Source organism: Aythya marila (genome assembly GCF_965140915.1).
Source record: "Aythya marila genome assembly, chromosome: 11".
NCBI classification, from domain to species: domain Eukaryota; kingdom Metazoa; phylum Chordata; class Aves; order Anseriformes; family Anatidae; genus Aythya; species Aythya marila.
Genome location: NC_139052.1, coordinates 20505007 through 20522484, shown reverse-complemented (window position 1 = coordinate 20522484; position 17478 = coordinate 20505007). Strand labels below are relative to the sequence as shown.

The 17478-nt window shown below is 53.7% G+C and overlaps 1 protein-coding gene across 1 annotated transcript in view; it reads left to right on the top strand.

The window, feature by feature from the left end:
* ITGA11 (integrin subunit alpha 11) overlaps window positions 1-17478 on the top strand; it is a 38187-nt gene that overhangs the window by 11888 nt on the left and 8821 nt on the right. The window contains exons 3-17 of the mRNA XM_082769566.1: window positions 3700-3809; window positions 5614-5705; window positions 5964-6078; window positions 6996-7123; window positions 8195-8343; window positions 9033-9177; window positions 9332-9497; window positions 10191-10261; window positions 10791-10935; window positions 12651-12799; window positions 12939-13079; window positions 13789-13992; window positions 14545-14675; window positions 15334-15500; window positions 16635-16777. Of these exons, the coding sequence (XP_082625692.1) occupies window positions 3700-3809; window positions 5614-5705; window positions 5964-6078; window positions 6996-7123; window positions 8195-8343; window positions 9033-9177; window positions 9332-9497; window positions 10191-10261; window positions 10791-10935; window positions 12651-12799; window positions 12939-13079; window positions 13789-13992; window positions 14545-14675; window positions 15334-15500; window positions 16635-16777 (2056 nt within the window). The remainder of the gene's footprint in view (window positions 1-3699; window positions 3810-5613; window positions 5706-5963; window positions 6079-6995; window positions 7124-8194; window positions 8344-9032; window positions 9178-9331; window positions 9498-10190; window positions 10262-10790; window positions 10936-12650; window positions 12800-12938; window positions 13080-13788; window positions 13993-14544; window positions 14676-15333; window positions 15501-16634; window positions 16778-17478) is intronic.

Below are 17478 nucleotides of genomic sequence, written 5' to 3'. Positions count from 1 at the left end.
TCCTCCCTAATCCCTGCATTCCCGGATCACCAGCTAGACATACCTTCTTTTCCTGACTCCTTTCCATTTAATCAAAACATTTTGGGTCTCCAAATGAGCTTTGCAACCTCTCCGCTGTGTGCGCAGAGAGCCTGGTGAGCAAGGGGATTGCTGCCTGAAGAAGCCAGGAGCTGGTGGGGTGAAGAAAGTCTCGAGGGCGTCTCAGGCATCCCTAATTCGGGGTGCACAGCACCAGTGGTGACTGCACCTCTCTGCTGCCTGGAGGTGACCTGAGCCTGGGTGAAGGTGCTGGGGGGCACAGCTGGGGGCAGGATGGCCCGCGGTACGAGCAGGAGGGCAGGCAAGGCAGGGACCAGCAGCACATTAGGGGTAACAGGCAGAAATTAAAAAGTTATGAACTAGAGACTGATAAATGAAGAGAAATAGAGACCATGCAGGTCAAGCAGAACCATGGAGGTGAGATCTGGGGGTGTCACAAGGTGACCTGGTGGCGGTGGTGCCCCCTCTTTGGGAGATGACGTGGCCACACGTGGTGCCTTCAGCTCGGTGCTGGAGCCTGGGGCTGAGGGATGGGGCTGAAGGTTGAGAGGATGAGGCTGAAGGGATGAGGCTGAAGGCTGAGGCTGAAGATTTGCAACAAATTCCCTGGGGAAAGGATGGATTCTCCAGCGCTTGACGCCTTCAAAGCACGGATGGATGGTTTTGGGGAAGATGTGCTCCAGCCAAGCATCCTTTGCTGGGTTCACTACTGAGACAGCAGGAGTGAATTAATGCCCGTGGCACAGGGAATTTCACCAGATAATTGGGCTAAAGGGAAAAAAAAAGAAAAAAAAAAAGCACAATGACTCGGTACCAGGTTTTCTAGACACCGAAGTGCTGCAGCCTCCCAGGGTCTGTGCTGCTCCGCTGGCCTAGAAGCAGGGCACTGTACAAGCCACTGACATTCACGTGAGACAAAACCATTTAAAACAGTGCAAAAAAAACCCTGAAAATTCCCAATTCGTCTTTGAGGCTTCGTTTTGGTGCTTGAGGTGAGCCTCGCACAGCCTGCAGCCCCAGCCCCAGCCGCCCCAGCGCGCAGCTCCTGCAGGACCAGCAGGAGCTCAGCCCCTGCTCCCCTTCCTGCACTGGCAGAGCAGATGCTCCTCAGGCATTTCCACTGACATCTTGGTTTTCCATTTTTTTTCCCAGGATAAAAGTTAAAAATATGTCCTCAGACATGTTGCTCTGAGCGGTCTGCGCGCTTCACATTTAATCCCTTTTTTTTTTTTTGCTTTTGTTTTCCCCATAAGGAGCGCATGAAAAAGGAAGGCGAGGGAGGGCTTGTTTGGTTCTTATTTTCTTTTAAATCTTCCTCCATTAGCCAAACCATGATGCAAGGCCTGCTGCTCGGGTCTCTGCAAGGACCAGGGGCTGCAACCCTCGAGGGAGGACAAGGGGGAAGATTTCGGGTGCATACAGGGAGGGGGCCGGCTCCCTGCGGATGCTCAGGATGCTCTCATTAGATTTGGGTCATTTATGATGAAACCAACCAAACAAACAAAAAAAAAGAGCAAACCAAACAAGCAAAAAAAAAATAAAATATTTAGACCACAAGTTTCTAAACCACAAAATGAAGGAGGGGGTCTGTAACCTGCGAGCTGGTGCAATCAGCAGCAGCAGCACTGCCAGCCAGCTTTGGGGAACCTTTTCCCAGCCCTGTGGCCAGCACCGTCACCTTCCCAACAGCTGGAAAAATCTTCCCCTGAGCTGCCAACTTTCCATGGGAATTTGACAGCTTCAGCTACTTAATCATTTCAATTTAACCCAAAAGGGAAAACAATGCCATTGTCTTGGGGAGACAAAAAATTCTGCGAGCTTCACAGCCCCTTCATGCATTTCTGCTGCGTTTGTGGCAGCGGCTGTAAATATTTGGGCTTTCTTTGAGCCTCGAGGCCTGACGTAGGGCTGGGGAATGGGTGGAATGGGCTGCTGTGCAGTCGTCATCGTCTCGTGTTTTACAGAGCTGCTTCGTCCTCGTAAATGCTGCAGTTGGGTGTTGCTGAGCGAATTAATGGGTGGTGTGACACTGTTAATGAGGGAGGGAGAATTACTGGGGGATTCCCAGCTCGGCGTTTCTTATGGTGGGGTAATCTGGGGGCATGGGAGCACAAATCCTGCTTGTGTTAAATCCTTGGGAAACGAAGAGTGGAAAACACCATCCTTTGAGGTACCTCAACCTTTTTTCCTTCCCACCTTCAAGGTTTTTTTTCCCTCCTCGCCCCCAATATCTTTTCACGTCTGCTGCCAATCCCCCTTTCTGACCGTGAGCATCAATCGTGTGGCAACGGCAGGGACACACGAGCAACCTCCTCGTCCAGGTCCAGGGGCAGGCACCGGATCTGCCTGAGCCTCTGAATGCTACTGGGGACGGTTCCAGATGGTTGTTATTTTACTCTAATTAGTCTCCTCGTTAGCAGCGAAGCTGTAAGACAGGAAGTATTTCCATGAGAATCCTTAAATGCTTCTTAGATTCTGGAGGTTTTCAGTTGGCGAGCAATCCCATTTTATAGTGATGGGATAAAAGAACGAGTGTTTAGTGTCTTTGTAGAAGCAGTGCTTAAAAAAAGAAAAAAGAAAAAAGAAAAAAAGGCCGTTTCTGGCCTAACAGGGAACATCTGTGCTGGGAGCGGTCGCTTCGCCAGCTGTTGTGTAGGGCAACCCAGAACAAAAGAGGTCCTGTTTGTTCAGCAATCCGGACAGGGACGGCTGCATCCACCAATCGGGCTGTAAAATCAAAAAGCAGTGGACTGGGTTTATTTTGGGCTAACACGTCGGGAGCAGGAGATGCCAGAAACCCGCGGTTCGGGGTATTTTTGAACTAGCCTGGAAGGGACGGCCAAATTCCTCGGGTCCTGCTCTCCTCCGCCTTCGGTTTGCTGCTTTCGACTGGTCTGGTCAAGTCCACAGGAAAAAGTGAGAAAAATGCTTGCAATGTCCCAGATACATCCCACACCCTCGCTGGCTCTTTGTGCTTTTATCAGCTGATAAACCTCTGCTTATTTTGAAGTGCAGATGGGTGCCAGCTCCTCGCCTGCAGACTGCTGACCCCACCACCAGCTCCGGGCTGTTTGCTAGCGAGCAACCCCAGCTCGGTGCAAAAGTCCTAAAAATTCACATTTTTAGCTTTTTAGTGGGGAAAATTCCCTACGGACCCCAGCGTGAGCTACAACTGCTTATTACTTTGGGTATCTCAGCAGGAACTAGGACTCCTTGGCACACACACATGCCCAGAAGGTGATCCCAGCAGTGGGAAGTGCCACCTTGGGGACCTCAGGTGGATGCTGAGGGCATCGGTGCTGGTCCTGCTGCCTGTGCCAGCCGTGAAAATGCATCGAGAGGAGGGGACAAGGGGGTCCTCTGCTCCTCCCCATGCTGCAGATGGGTTTGCAGACCTCATAACCCCATAACCTGATGGGTTTTGCTTCCAAGCGAGTCATCTGGGGTCGAGGGTTGGAGCTAGGTGATCTTTAAGGTCCCTTCCAACCCAATCCACTCTACGATTCCATGATTCATCTGGCCGGCTTGGAGGGTCCCCTGGGGCTGGTGGGGACCGGGTTTCACCCTGCAAGAGGCAAGAGATGAGAGGGTCGGGACCCCATCCCTGCAGGAACACGCTCTGTTTTCTGAAGGCCACTGATGGGCACCTCTTTCCTGCAGGCTGGTGGTGGGGGCCCCCTACGAGACCAACGGGCAGCAGAAGACAGGAGATGTCTACAAGTGCCCGGTGACCAGCGACAACCCCAGCAACTGCACCAAGCTCAACCTAGGTACGGGGCACGGGGTGCGGGGCGAGCAGGGTGTTTCTAATGAGCTTCTGCTCGTTGTCACGGCTTTATTCTTTAAAATTCGCCTTGGTGCCTTGCCCAGATTGCTCCCAAAAGCATGGGGACCACATTTCAGGAGGATTTTTTAACGAGGTCATTAGCTCAGGTGTTCGTATGACTCCTGGTGCTGGGCTTTAAGCATCGACAGAGTAAAATGAAGCAAATCAGGCAAGAGTAAAAAAAGTGATTTATTTAAAGGAGCTTAAAATGTTCAGTTTATTCGATCAGGACAGAGTTAGCAGAGTTACCCCACTGTCAAACGCCTGATAATGTGTCACGGAGTTTGTGGTCCCACTAGGGGATGCTCAGGGAGGCAAGTTTCGCCTCCAGCACCATCCTGCCCAGCTACTGGGGGAACTGGTGCCCAGCTCCACCACCCCCAGGGCCCTGTCATGGCAGGAGGAGAGATCTGGGGGGTCTCACACATCCCCAGCCAGCCCCGAGGAGGGGGAAATGCCTGGCCCTTTGTCAGGGTTCCTCTGTCTCTGTCTGACAGCGAGGCCAAAGGGGACAAAGCCCCACACCCCATGTCAATGGGGGACGTGGGAGCCAGGGACTTTCCCAGGGTCTCGAGGAGCACTGATGGGGCTCGGGGGCAAAGTCTGGGGAGGTTTCCCGCTGGAGCAGCAGTTCCCACTTTATTTGTCATCATCATTAATCCAAACTCTTCTGGGTTTCTACCAGAGCTGATAAGAGAGGAGGAGCTTTGGCTCATCTGCAGCATTTGATTGATTGGAACCAAATACGTCTTTGTTTGAAAGCATTGTGGGTTTGTTGGGCATTTTTTTGTTTTGCTTTGGCTTTTGTTTTGTTTTGTTTTGCAGTGGTGTTTGTTGTTGTTGTTGTTGTTGGTTTTTTTTTGTGTTTGATTGGTTGGTTTTTGCTGTGAGAACACCAAGATTTTTCCAGGGAATAAATCTCTTTTGTGTGCATATTTGAGTCTTGCTAAAAAGCAATCTTTTCCCATTGGAAACCAGTTTCAGATGAAAAGATCGGTTCCGTGAGCACACTCTATTTTATTTTGGTTTTGATTATCTTGTCTTGTTGGCACAATCCCTTGAGGTCACCTGAGTAAAAGCAGGCACAGGGCTGCCCTGTGGGGATGCCAGGTGCCTGTGTGGCCGAGGTGACCATCGTGGCTCTGTCCTGTGCTGCTTGTGCAGAGCAGCTCCAAGAGCCAGAAAGGCTGGCAGGAGCCTCATCCCCATTGTCCCCATTGTCCCCATCGTCCCCATTGTCCCCATCATTCCTGTCACCCCCACGGTCCCCACCTGGCCATCACCGAGGGTTAAGCATCACCAGCCAGGGCGGAGGAAGCTTGGGTGCCCTCACGAAGCTGTGCTGGGGGAACGGATGGTTAGAAAGTGTTTTTGCCAGGGCTAAATGCTATTCCTGTTAACCTAAATAAAGGGTGGCCCCGTGGGCCATTTCTGGTTTCTGGACTGTGACATGGGAAATGAGAGAAAGGCACAAACATAAATCAGCCACTAAGTGTGTGCTGGCCTGACAATAAAGGATGAGATGCTAGAGCTGCTCAGAAGGGTTTCTTTCCTAAGGATTTACTACGTAAGACTCGGTGACTCACAGTCTAATTTCCAGAAGAAATTTCTCTTTTGTTGGCTGTGGCAAGAGAAAAAAAAAAAAAAAGTCTTATCTTGACAACTGCTGCAAAAACAAAAGGGAAAGCAAAAAAACCCCACGGCACCGAGGCGTGCTGCGCCCCGCTAACCAGCTCCTCTCTCCGAAGGAAGAGTCACGCTGTCCAACGTGTCCGAGAGGAAGGACAACATGCGCCTGGGGCTCAGCCTGGCCACCAACCCCAAGGACAGCAGCTTCCTGGTGAGGGCCGAGGGTCCGTGTAGAGGTGCACGCAGAGAGTGTGCCTTGATGTGCATGTTTGGATGTCTGCATGCGGGCACGTCTTTTTCCAGGTCTTTGCCACCCCTCTCTGCTCTTTCGGGGTTTAGCTCTGCCTGGCGGTGATGCTCCGAGCCCCTGCTCTCCCCACCTCATCCTGCCCAGCCTCTCAGCATCCAGGCAGTGAAAAAGTGGCATTTTCAGGCCCACCCCTGATGCTTTCTTTTTGTTTTTCCCCAGGCCTGCAGCCCGCTCTGGTCCCACGAGTGCGGCAGCTCCTACTACACCACGGGGATGTGCTCCCGCGTCAACGCCAACTTCAGATTCGCCAAGACCGTGGCCCCGGCTCTGCAGAGTAGGAGAAAATCTTATATAGCCTCTAGCCCTCACCCTGAGCTCAAAACTAGCACAAATTTCTGTGCCCTGAGCACTTCGGTACCGTTGAGCAAACAAAGCTCCGTCGGTGCTTGCCAGAAGGCGAGATAGCGGAGGAAATTATTGCAGGGAAGTGATTCAAAGGGGGTCACAAACGCAGACATCTGGTAAACATTTTCCTTCTGACTGACACCCGGGGAAGACAAAAAATACCTTCTTCTCCCCAAAACAGAACAAAAAGCATCCAGAATATTTTATCAGCGCGGCTCGGGAGGAAAAATAGGGGAAGAATTCAGAGCTTGGCCGCACAAAACAAAGAGCTCATTGACTGGATGCTAAATGTTCTGGCCCAAATTTGTAGATTTGGGGACACGATTAGATTTTGAGGCAATAAAATGAGCTTCCTGGCTTTCCCATGGGTGGTAGGAAACTACAGAGGGCTGCCCTGCACCAGCTTCTGCAAGTGCTCCTTCTCCCCATCCTGGCTTGGGGGAGAATTGGGATTTTTGGGTGGCAGAGGCAGAAAAGGCTCGGGATCACCACACGGCGCTGAGGGGGGAGCAGGGGCCGGATCCTGCCCGCAGGGGGATGCCCTTTGATGTACGTAGCTTATGAGGCAGGATAGAGGCCCAAATCTGAATCAGAGACAGGACCGCGGGGCGTTATTCTTAGAAAGTTATCCAGACTTCTCTTGGCAGAGAGGATGCACGTGGCTTCTGTCTGCCCTATTGCAGCGAATATTGGAGTGAAGGGCTTTAGGAGCGATTGAAGTAAGATTTCTTTTTTTTCCCAACAAATCACAAGAGCAAGTACCTGCCTGCGAGGAATGAGGCCATAAATCCCCCCTTCACAAGTGCTGCCAAGGCCGTTCAATAACGCGCCGCGTATTTTTCACAGGGTGCCAGACGTACATGGACATAATCATAGTCCTGGACGGATCAAACAGCATCTATCCTTGGGTTGAAGTTCAGCACTTCCTGATAAACATCTTGAAAAAATTTTACATCGGCCCCGGCCAGATACAAGTAAGCCCATGCACGGCTCGTGCGTTCCCGTGTCACGTAGATTCCTCCGGCTTTTCTCAAAGTCTCTTTTCTGCCAAAAAGCACCGTAATTTAGCCCTGTGCTTTCTCAAAAGGAACTTCCAACGTATGTGTTGCAAAGCTGAGCCCATGGAAATAATGCTCACATTAATGTCCGTAGATGAGCTACGGGGAGAGCAGCAACCCACACCCCGGCCAGGCATGGGGAGGATGAAATCATATGGAAATATCGGAGTATTGCCCTGCAGTCGTGTGCTTGGTTGCGCAGGGATTGTGCTCAGCTCCATGACAAGCAAAGAAAGGGAGGGCAGATGTGTTCTGGCTGCTCCTGAGTCCTCAGTGTTTTGCACAAATAACCTTGTCCTGTCTTTTTGGGGGCTGCTGTGGGGCCACAACACAGCACGGACGCTTTGTCCTGCACCTGTGTAGCAGGGGGCAGCAGCAGGCAGAAAATGGAAACAGAATTGAGTATTGGTCCCATAGATTGGTCCCAATCAGTGGTCCCATAGAGGGAAAACTGGAGCAAATCGAGATTTTATGGGTGGCCATGGACAGCTGGGGGGGTCGGATCCCAGTAGTGGCAGGAACACAGTGAGAGATGCTCAGCTGCTGGCTCCGCTAACCTGGAGCAAAACTGGCTGAGAAACTGCCGAGTCCCTGTTCCCAGTGGCTTCCTCTTCCATGGGTGAACACAACTGCAGACACTCTTGGGCCTTGATATTTATTGTCACTGCTAGCCCCAAATGCTGGCAAAATATCATCCAGTTCCTGCTGCACTTTTCCTTCTTTTATTTTATCCTTTTGCCTGGCCCAATTTTAGGAGGCATCTGTGGCAAACCCCCCTGCAGCAGCTTGTGCACAATCAAACGGATACTCAGTCATGCAACGTCGTGGTGCATTTTTTGGGTCGTGGAGCAGGCACCAGGCCAGCAGCGTGCTGCTGCCCATAGTTCCCAGGCAGCTCACAGCGCCGGGGTGCCCAAAATGCAGACCCGGTGCTCCTGGGAGCAGGAGCCCTCTGTGCTCTTGGTGTGACCTGTCTGTAACCCCTAGGTCGGCGTGGTTCAGTACGGAGAAGACGTGGTCCACGAGTTTCACTTAAATGACTACAGGTCTGTAAAAGACGTGGTGGCGGCTGCCAGTCACATAGAGCAAAGAGGAGGCACAGAAACCAGGACTGCCTATGGGATAGAGTTTGCTCGGTAAAAATCTCTCACGTTCACCCCAACGAGTTTGCAGTGACTGTTTTAATTCCCTTCTCCCCCCACCACCACGCTCCATCCCTCCTTGCTGTTCGCGAGGCAGGGGCTCAGCATGCTTCTCCAAAAATGCCCAGTCCTCATCTGATGCTTTTCAAGCTGCAGAGGGACCGGGGTTGGGCACAGGAGCAGATCCTGAACGGGTCTCCTCTTTCTGAAAGCACCCAGAGCTCAGCCCCCAGTGCTGCCCTGCAGCTGCCCTGCTCTTCTGCTCACCCAGTGGGTACTGGGGTGCCCAGCACAGCCCCGACCCACAGCTCCATCTCCTCATTTACCCAGGACTAACTCTGTCCCTGCGTATTTTTACCGCAGCCTGACCCATATTCCAGATTTAGTGCATCCTGCCGAGTTAAAGGATGCTCTCTGCAAAAAGCCGGCTCCACTAGAGGAAAAAACCCTTTTACAAAGTCCTAAAGCATTCCCTGAGCATCCCGCACCCCACTGCAGCTCCCTGTGTGCCAGCAGCCCTTTAATTCCTCCCCTGTGCTTTGTGACCTGGCCACTGGGGCTCGTGTCCCACCGCAGGGCATGCAGGGCGCTGTGTGACACCTCGGGGACACGGGCAAGCGCGCGGGGGCTGCCACGACCCCGCCGGCGACGCTGAGCAGCCCAGGGCATCTCTTCAATTGCAGCTCGGAAGCGTTTCAGAAAGGTGGCCGGAAAGGGGCAAAGAGAGTAATGATTGTAATCACAGATGGAGAGTCGCACGACAGCCCAGACCTGGAGAAGGTGATCGAGGACAGCGAGAAGGACAACGTCACCCGATACGCGGTGGCGGTGAGTGCTGGGGGTGGGCACCCGAATCACATCCATCCTTACAGCCCCCCAGTCTGCTCCCATCGCGGGGTGCCAGGCACAAAGATTTGGGGTGCTTTAGGGCAGCTTTATCCATCGCGTGGAAACGCCTGACACCTTCCTCTCCCAACCCCAGGTACTGGGTTATTATAACAGAAGAGGGATCAATCCCGAAGCCTTTCTGAACGAGATAAAATTCATAGCGAGCGACCCGGATGACAAGCACTTCTTCAACGTCACCGACGAGGCAGCGCTCAAAGACATCGTGGACGCGCTGGGGGAAAGGATTTTTAGCCTGGAAGGTGAGCGGGGCTCCTCCCCTGCCCTCCCCGGGGACACGCTGCTCAGCACCACGCATCCCAGCCAGATTTATTGTGCTGGGTCATTTTGGGAATGGTTTGTGCTGGGGGGGGCAGGAATATGGAGCCTCCAGTTGATGCATGCACCCCAGCACGCACGTTTTGTCTAATAAAAAGCTTTTTTTTTCCTTTTTCCTTCCACGCTTGTTTGTCTTTAAAAGGACATTTCTCTAAATTTCGTAAGAAAATGGCATATTGGGACAAAGCCTTGAAACAAAAGGTGGAGGGTTTTCACTGAACGTTTGTGTTTGGGGGGGGGAATTTGGGTCAAACCAGCCCATAAACTCCCCACCAGTGATCTCAGCCAGCCCAGCACTTCTGTGGAAGAACATTTCGCTGGGTGAGGAATTTCAGCCAGTTGCAATAATTAAGTGAGATCCTCTGAATCCGCACGTTTATGAGCTCCTGCAGTCTGCAGCTAGGACACGAGGCAGCACTCCCGCTATTTATTTATTCTGCATTTATTCAGTGGCTCATTAGCAGCACGAGCGTGTGTAGCTGGGGGTATTTAGGGGGGGCACGGGCACCTTTGTGCTCCAGCAGGGTGGAGGTGGCCCTGCAGCCCAGCCAGACCCAGGGATCATCTCCTGGAAAGCTTCCCCTTAACGACAGCGTCTTTGTTTGTTTGTATTGAAGGAACCAACAAGAATGAAATCTCCTTTGGACTGGAGATGTCCCAGACGGGCTTCTCATCTCACATCGTGGAAGTAAGAGAGTGACCCCGCTGCTTTGCTCCCGCCTGCGTGTTTGCTGTGGGCGGCTGACCGGTGGAAAACGGGTGGGGAGGGAGTGCAGTGGTTTTTATTTTATTTTATTTTATTTTATTTTATTTTATTTTATTTTATTTTATTTTATTTTATTTTATTTTATTTTATTTTATTTTATTTTATTTTATTTTATTTAAATATTTTACTTTCTGATAAGGGATCCTTCCTGCAAAACCCATGATTTCTGGGAGGGACCATTCACTGTTTTCCCTCCTCGCACCCTGCAGCCCCCAGTGGGACCCCCATGAGCATTCCCCCACAAAACCCAGCCCACTGGGTCCTCACCCATTTCATCCTCAGCACGCATCAGCTTCACCTCTACGGGCGGTGAGGGCAAGAATTGCTTCCAATAGGAGAAAAATAGCACGAAAAGAGGCCCCAAAACCCATCCCAAAGGCCACCTGCAGAGCTTTGGCACGGGATTTTTGGTGCTCTGGGTCTGTGCCGACGGCTGCTGTCCCCCCCCCAGGATGGGATCCTGCTGGGGGCTGTGGGTGCCTACGACTGGAACGGGGCCGTGCTGAAGGAGACCAGCAGCGGGAAGGTGATCCCACTGCGCGAGTCCTACCTCCAGGAGTTCCCCGAGGAGCTGAAGAACCACGGCGCCTACCTGGGTGAGGGAGCCCCGCCGGGCACAATCGCTGGGGTGCGGTCGTGGTTGGGTGCTTAATGTTTGGGTGCTTCATATTAGGGCGCTTAATATTTGGGTGCTTAATATTTGCTTTATATTTAGGTGCTTAATATTTGGGCACTTAATATTTCGGTGCTTAATATTTGCTTTATATTTGGGCTCTTAATATTTGGGTGCGTAATATTCGGATGCTTAATATTTGGGTACTTAATATTTGCTTAATATTTGGGTGCTTCATAATTGGGTGCTTGATATTTGGTTGCTTAATATTTGCTTAATATTTGGGCTCTTAAAATTTGGGCACTTAATATTTGAGTGCTTAATGTTTGATTAATATTTGGGTTCTTACTATTTGGGTGCTTAATATTTGCTTAATATTTGGGTGCTTGATATTTGGTTGCTTAATATTTGCTTAATATTTGGGGGCTTAGTATTTGGGGGCTTAATATTTGGACTCTTAATATTTGGGCTCTTAATATTTGGGCTCTTAATATTTGGGCTCAATATTTGAGTGCTTAAAAATTGCTTTATATTTGGGCTCCTCATATTTGGGTGTTTAATATTTGGGTGCTTAATATTTGCTTAATATTTGGACCTGCCCTGCCCCTGGCACCCGGGGAGGGCCCCGCGGTGCCTGCTTCGTGCCGCACAAACACGACTCGAGTTCAGAAGCAGCTCAGACCCCGTCCAGCCCGGGTCATTCGCAGTGCTTACTGGAACAGTTTAAGAAACACTGATGAAATTTCATGCCCGGGGAGGAAATACCTGCTGTGCTAATCCGTTCCATGTGTGGGAGCCCCGCGGTGAGGATCCCAAGCTGGTTGCAAAACGCAGCCTCTGCCCGGGCTGTGCGTGCCCAGCTGGGCACGGAGCAGGGTTTGGGGGCTGTGGGGTCACCCCCCGGCACGTGGAGGCTCTTCCCCCTGTGGATGGGGACACAAACAGCCCCAGGTGCTGTTTTGCTTACTGGAAGCAATGGGAAAGACAGGAATGTTAAGAAAGCCCTGGTGCATCCTACGGCACGGCAGCCCAGCTCCGGGAGGACCTGGGTGCTTCAGGGCTGATGCTCTGCTTAGAAATCTCCTCCCAGGAGGGGAATATATGGGAAGGCAGAGACTAAGGGACGGTCAGTGCCCAGGGAAAGGGCTCTGGAAGCCCCACCAGCCCCTCTCTTACTGAAAACTGAGCTTGGTGTGACCCTGAGGGATCTGATCCAGCTTCAGTGTTGGCCGTGCTTTGCGTGTCTGATAATTTAAGCAGCATTTAAAACCAGCTGCGAATGTGCAGAAGCCTGGAGCTGCCTGCAAGTCTGAAAAAGGGGATTTTGCAACCCCAGCATTATATTCCTGTGTAAGCCCACCGTGAGCAAGTGTGTGACACGCAGCGCTGCTGGTGCCAGCACAGAAAATAATCCTGCGGGGTCAGAAATTGGGATGGCTGGAGGTCGTTAGCTTGGCATAAGTATTTATGAGCGATGGTTGGGACGGATGCACACAGCTTTTATTGCACCCTGAATTTTCACACCCAGCATCAGCAAAACCTTCCGTGCGTGATGACAGGGGTTTACCTGCATCACTGCATCGCTGGCAAAGCCACGTTCAGGGCTGTGCCGGCAGCACGGAGGTGACCCCAGGCAGGCTGTGGGATGGGGGGCGAGCAGGGGGACAGATCCTGCTCACCCCCACCCCCGAAATGCAGGTTACACCGTCTCCTCCGTCGTGTCCACCGCGCGCGAGCGGCTCTACGTCGCGGGAGCGCCGCGCTTCAACCACACGGGGAAGGTCATCATCTTCACCATGCACAACAACCGCAACCTCACCATCCACCAGGCGCTGAAGGGAGAGCAGGTAACGCCGGGGCACGGCGCTCAGAGTGTTTAAGAGGCTCAGCAGCACAACCTGCCCGTGGTCAGGGATCTCCTGCATCCACGGCTCCAAAGCTCGAGGAAGGAAGGGGTTTGAGCCGTCCTCTCCTATCTTCCCCCAGATCGGCTCCTACTACGGAAGCGAGATCAACTCCCTGGATGTGAATGGTGATGGTGTCACGGACGTGCTGCTGGTGGGAGCCCCCATGTACTTCAGCGAGGGCAGGGAGAGGGGCAAGGTCTACGTCTACGCCCTGCGAGAGGTACGGGCACACCCGGGCACCACCGTGGGGCTGGGTCCCTGGGGTCCCCTCGCCCATAGCCCCCAGGCGATGTTGTCCCTTTCACGAGCACTTTGGGGCACAGGTGGGACGTATCATACTGGTTTTCCTGCCTGCTGCTTTGCCGCCCTAAAATCCTGGTAAAACAAAAAATGCAGTTTCTGACCCAAATCTGATGGGCCCTGGGGATTCAGGAGCAGCAAGAAGACGGTGCTCAGAATTCAAGGCTGCGCAGGCTGCCCAGCACAGCAGGGATCCCCATATCTAAAGCAAAAATTTCGTGCAATTATTTATGTTGCTTTAAAAGGGAGGCAAAGCAGCCATCAGCATGGGGCTCACCCACACCTCGGCTGAAGGCTCAGCCCATTTCCTTCTCATGTCAACTCAGCACCCCTCTTCCCAGGCTCCTCTTTGCAAGCTCCTGGCTCTCCCCAAGCTTGTGCATGCACCGGGCTTTGCAGAGGAGCAGCAGAGCATCCCCGGAGCTGCCCCCACTGCCAGGGGCACGTTTCCACCCCACAGCACCTCCATTCATCCCAGCAACCCAGGGGATGAAAGGCTCCGTGGATAGGTGTCGGGCTCTTTATTTTACAGGACTCCAAGGGGTTGCTTCTTGTCTCTTTGCCTTTGGGGGTTTTCCTGGCTTTCCAAGCTTGCTGCTGAGTTATTTTTTCCCCTTTTATCCCCACAGAACCGCTTTGTTTCCAGCGGGGCCCTGGGGGACCTGCAGAGCTACCAGAACTCCCGCTTCGGCTCCTGCATCGCCGCCGTGCCTGACCTCAACCAGGACTCCTACAACGACGTTGTGGTTGGGGCGCCCTTGGAGGACGACCACCAAGGAGCAATATACATCTTCCTCGGCTTCCAGGAGACCGTCCTGAAGAAGTACAAGCAGGTACAGCTCCCGGGGCTTTGCTTGGCCCCATCCTTCACCAACCAAACCCAGCGTGAAGTCGATGTCCATGGGCGCCAGCACAGTCGGAGGGTGTTTGGTCACAGACTTCCACGGGCCAGGAATTCCTGCTCAGTATTTCCTCCTTGCACAGTCACTAGCTAGCTTCTGTTTTGGTGGGCCTGAGGCAAAACAAGTGTACGGTATGGAAAACATGTTAAAAATTAGGGGAAATGCTTAGTGCTCGGTGCAGGGACTTGCCTTGGAGAAAATATTAGAAACACTTGTGAGAAACAGTAAACGTCAGCAGAAATCTTTGGATGGTGTCTCCGAGGGGAAACTGCTCTCAGTCCCAAAATTAAGTTTGGTGTAATTACTGGGGAAGGGGAACCCAGTAACGTGGCAGGGACTGGCACAGCGACCCTCGGTGTGCCCCTGCTCATGTGTGAAGCCCCCTCCGTGCAACTGCGGCTGGAGGCCAGCTTCGCAGGCAGAGGTGCTCCTGATGGAAACCAGGCTGGATTATTTTTTTTTTCCCCCTTTTTGCTTTTTCAGCGGATAGCAGCTGCAGACCTCGGACCAGGCCTGATGTATTTTGGATGCAGCATCCACGGACAGCTGGACATGAACGAAGATGGGCTCGTGGACTTAGCTGTCGGCTCTCTTGGGAACGCCGTGCTGCTCTGGTTAGCTGCGTCTCATTTGGCACTGCCCCTGCCCCAATTTCGTTGCAATTCGCTCACGTTTCCAGGGGAGAAGTAACCTCCCAAAAATCTGACCCGTCTTTCCAGAATAACAACCCCTCTCCAAGCAGGGCCAGGGGATTTCAGATGTAGCAGAGCCCTAGCAGGACATTGGGGTTGTTTTGTGCGCAATTTCCTTGTTAGTTCCCCAGGAGCTACATAGCAGTGATTTCATCTGTGATGATTCGCTCAGATTCCCTCTCTCCTTATTTAACAAAGCAACTCGGTATTTTCCAATCTGATTAACATTTTTAAGGCCCCTTGAGGCTGTTAGGACGGAGGGAGCTGCCCCAGCAGAGTTGTGCCACCTGCACCCACCCCGGGGCTGGCTTCAGACACGCTGATGTGGGTGCAAGGGGCCGAATCCTGCCCTCAGTGCTGAGCCTCTTCACTGCCATAAGCAGGAGGCCAACGCATGCTGGAGATCTTATTCCTCCAACATTACACAGCTGAGCTGAGGGCAGGTCAGCACCTCGTGGTGGCCTTTGGGAACGGTGTGGAAAGGGCTCCCCTGGAGACGTGGGAGCCTCCCGGGGGCTGCTGAGCCGCGCGTGGGTGCCCCGTGCTGCAGCGACCTCCCGGCCCTCGCTCACCCCCCCAGGTCCCGCAGCGTCGTCCAGATCAACGCCAGCATCCGCTTCGAGCCCTCCAAAATCAACATCTTCACCAAGGACTGCAAGCGGAACGGGAAGGATGCCACCTGCATGTCAGCCTTCATCTGCTTCACCGCCGTCTTCCTCTCGGCCCACTTCCAGACAGCCAGCGTGGGTAAGCAGCGGGGCTGCTGGTGCTGCAAAACCCCCAAATCACTCATTACGGGGCTCTCCAGCCCCGAGGGAGATCCCAGCTCGGGGAACCAGCCAGGAGCTTGGTGTGTTTGGGGTGTGCACAGCACCAGCAGCCTCAAACCCTTTTTGCTCCTGGCTAGCGTAGCGGGGACCCCGCTCCGCCGCTGCGCCGTGCCAAGGAGCTCCCCAGGGACAAACCCTTGGCAGGGCTCAGCCTCCTCTCACCTCTGTCCCAGGCTTGCCTGGCCATGATGTATGTGACAGCGGTGTTCTCAGCACCTCGCAGCCCCCGGGGCAGGGCAGGAGGGGATGTGGCTGTCCCGCAGACCTCCTCCATCCTTCCCCTGCCGCGGGACACATCTGCGGACCAGATGTGTGCCCTGCTGAACGGCTCAGGGGATCTTTACGGCTGGGTTGGCCGGCTCTGCTTTGAAAGCCCCGCGCGTAGCCGTGACCCCGCGCCCACCCAGGGGGTGCCCGTGGCTCAGCAGGAGGGGACGAGGGCGGCTCAGCCCCCGGGACCCGGCAGCAATCGCTCTCGCAGGGCGTTCCGGCACGGGAAAAAGCAGGTCACGAGCAGAGCCAAATGTATTCATTTTCACGTGATTTCTACCCAGAAATGCCTCCCTGTGGGCAGCGCTGCTGCCAGCTCTTTGCTTCCCTGCACGTTTTGTGTCATGGTGCTGTGGTGGGTGCAGATTCCTCCTGCTCAGCACCGGCTGGGGACCCTCGGCTGCTGCCCCTGCGCTGCAGGAAGCAAACATCTGCAGCAAAGCCGCGGGGAGAGCACAGCAGTACCTCCAGAAGGGTTACAGGCCAGCACGTGGATATATGAGCCAAATATTTATATATCCTGCACTAATTTTACTCGGTCTTGAAGTTCCTGGTTTGACCTGGAAAGTGGATGCTTATTCCAAAGAAACTTGGGTTAAAGGCAACAGCAGCCAAGTCGAATTTCCCCGCGGCGCGCCCCTGCCCTCCACCCCCAGAGGCATCTCAGCGCCAGCAGAGTGGCAGGACTGGAGTACACAAAAGCCCAATTTTTAACCCCGGGGTCGGTGCACAGGAGATGTGAGGACGGGGAGAGCCCTGAGCCGCCCTGCTCTCGTTGCAGCGCTGCACTACAATGCCACCATCGACGAGCGGCGGTACACGCCGAGGGCTCTCCTGGACGAGAGCGGGGAGCGGCACGCTCACCAGGCACTGGTGCTGCTGGCGGGGCAGGAGCACTGCGACAGGCTCCACTTCCACGTGCTGGTAAGTGGGGATGGGATGGGACGGGATGGGATGGGACAGGAGCCTCTGCTGCGGGGCTGTCTCTGCCCCAGCGAAGCCGCTCTGCTCGCGCAAAGCAGAGATGCAGTGGGGATGCATCAACAGGGTGATGGTGGTGTCGATGGCCTCACATGGCTGGAAACAAGCCTGGGCCACGAGCCCGGATTTATTCACACCGGGTTTGATGTGGTCGGGGGTGGACCGGGGCCACGGAGCTGCAGCACGGGCTGCATCACACCCCAGCTTGCTCCGTGCGCTCCTCTACAAGCCACTAACCATGCACCAGGGACAGCATGCACTCAGCGCCTGGATCAGGCTGGTCTTCCTGCTCCAAAATCAATGAAAATTCATTTTTATTTTCCGTCGGGAGCCATTGCATCCCCGTGCCAGCCCCCGCTGCTCTCATCCTCTGCAGCCCAGACCATCAGGTTCATCTCCCTAGGCGCAGGAGCCAGCAAAACCCTCGGCATGGCTCGTGGGGAACAGCTGATGCACAAACCTGGCCAAAATCAAACATTCCCAGAGAATGATGAGAATTCTTCGGAAGCCAGCGAGGGCTGAGCTGCCAGACTGGCCCGGCCCCAAGCCCCAGCCTGAACTGCCATGAACTTCTGGGAAACTCGGTTCTGGAGCCGGAGCTGGGGATTGAGCTCCAGAAGGAGCTCGGTGCAGAGCGGCCCGGC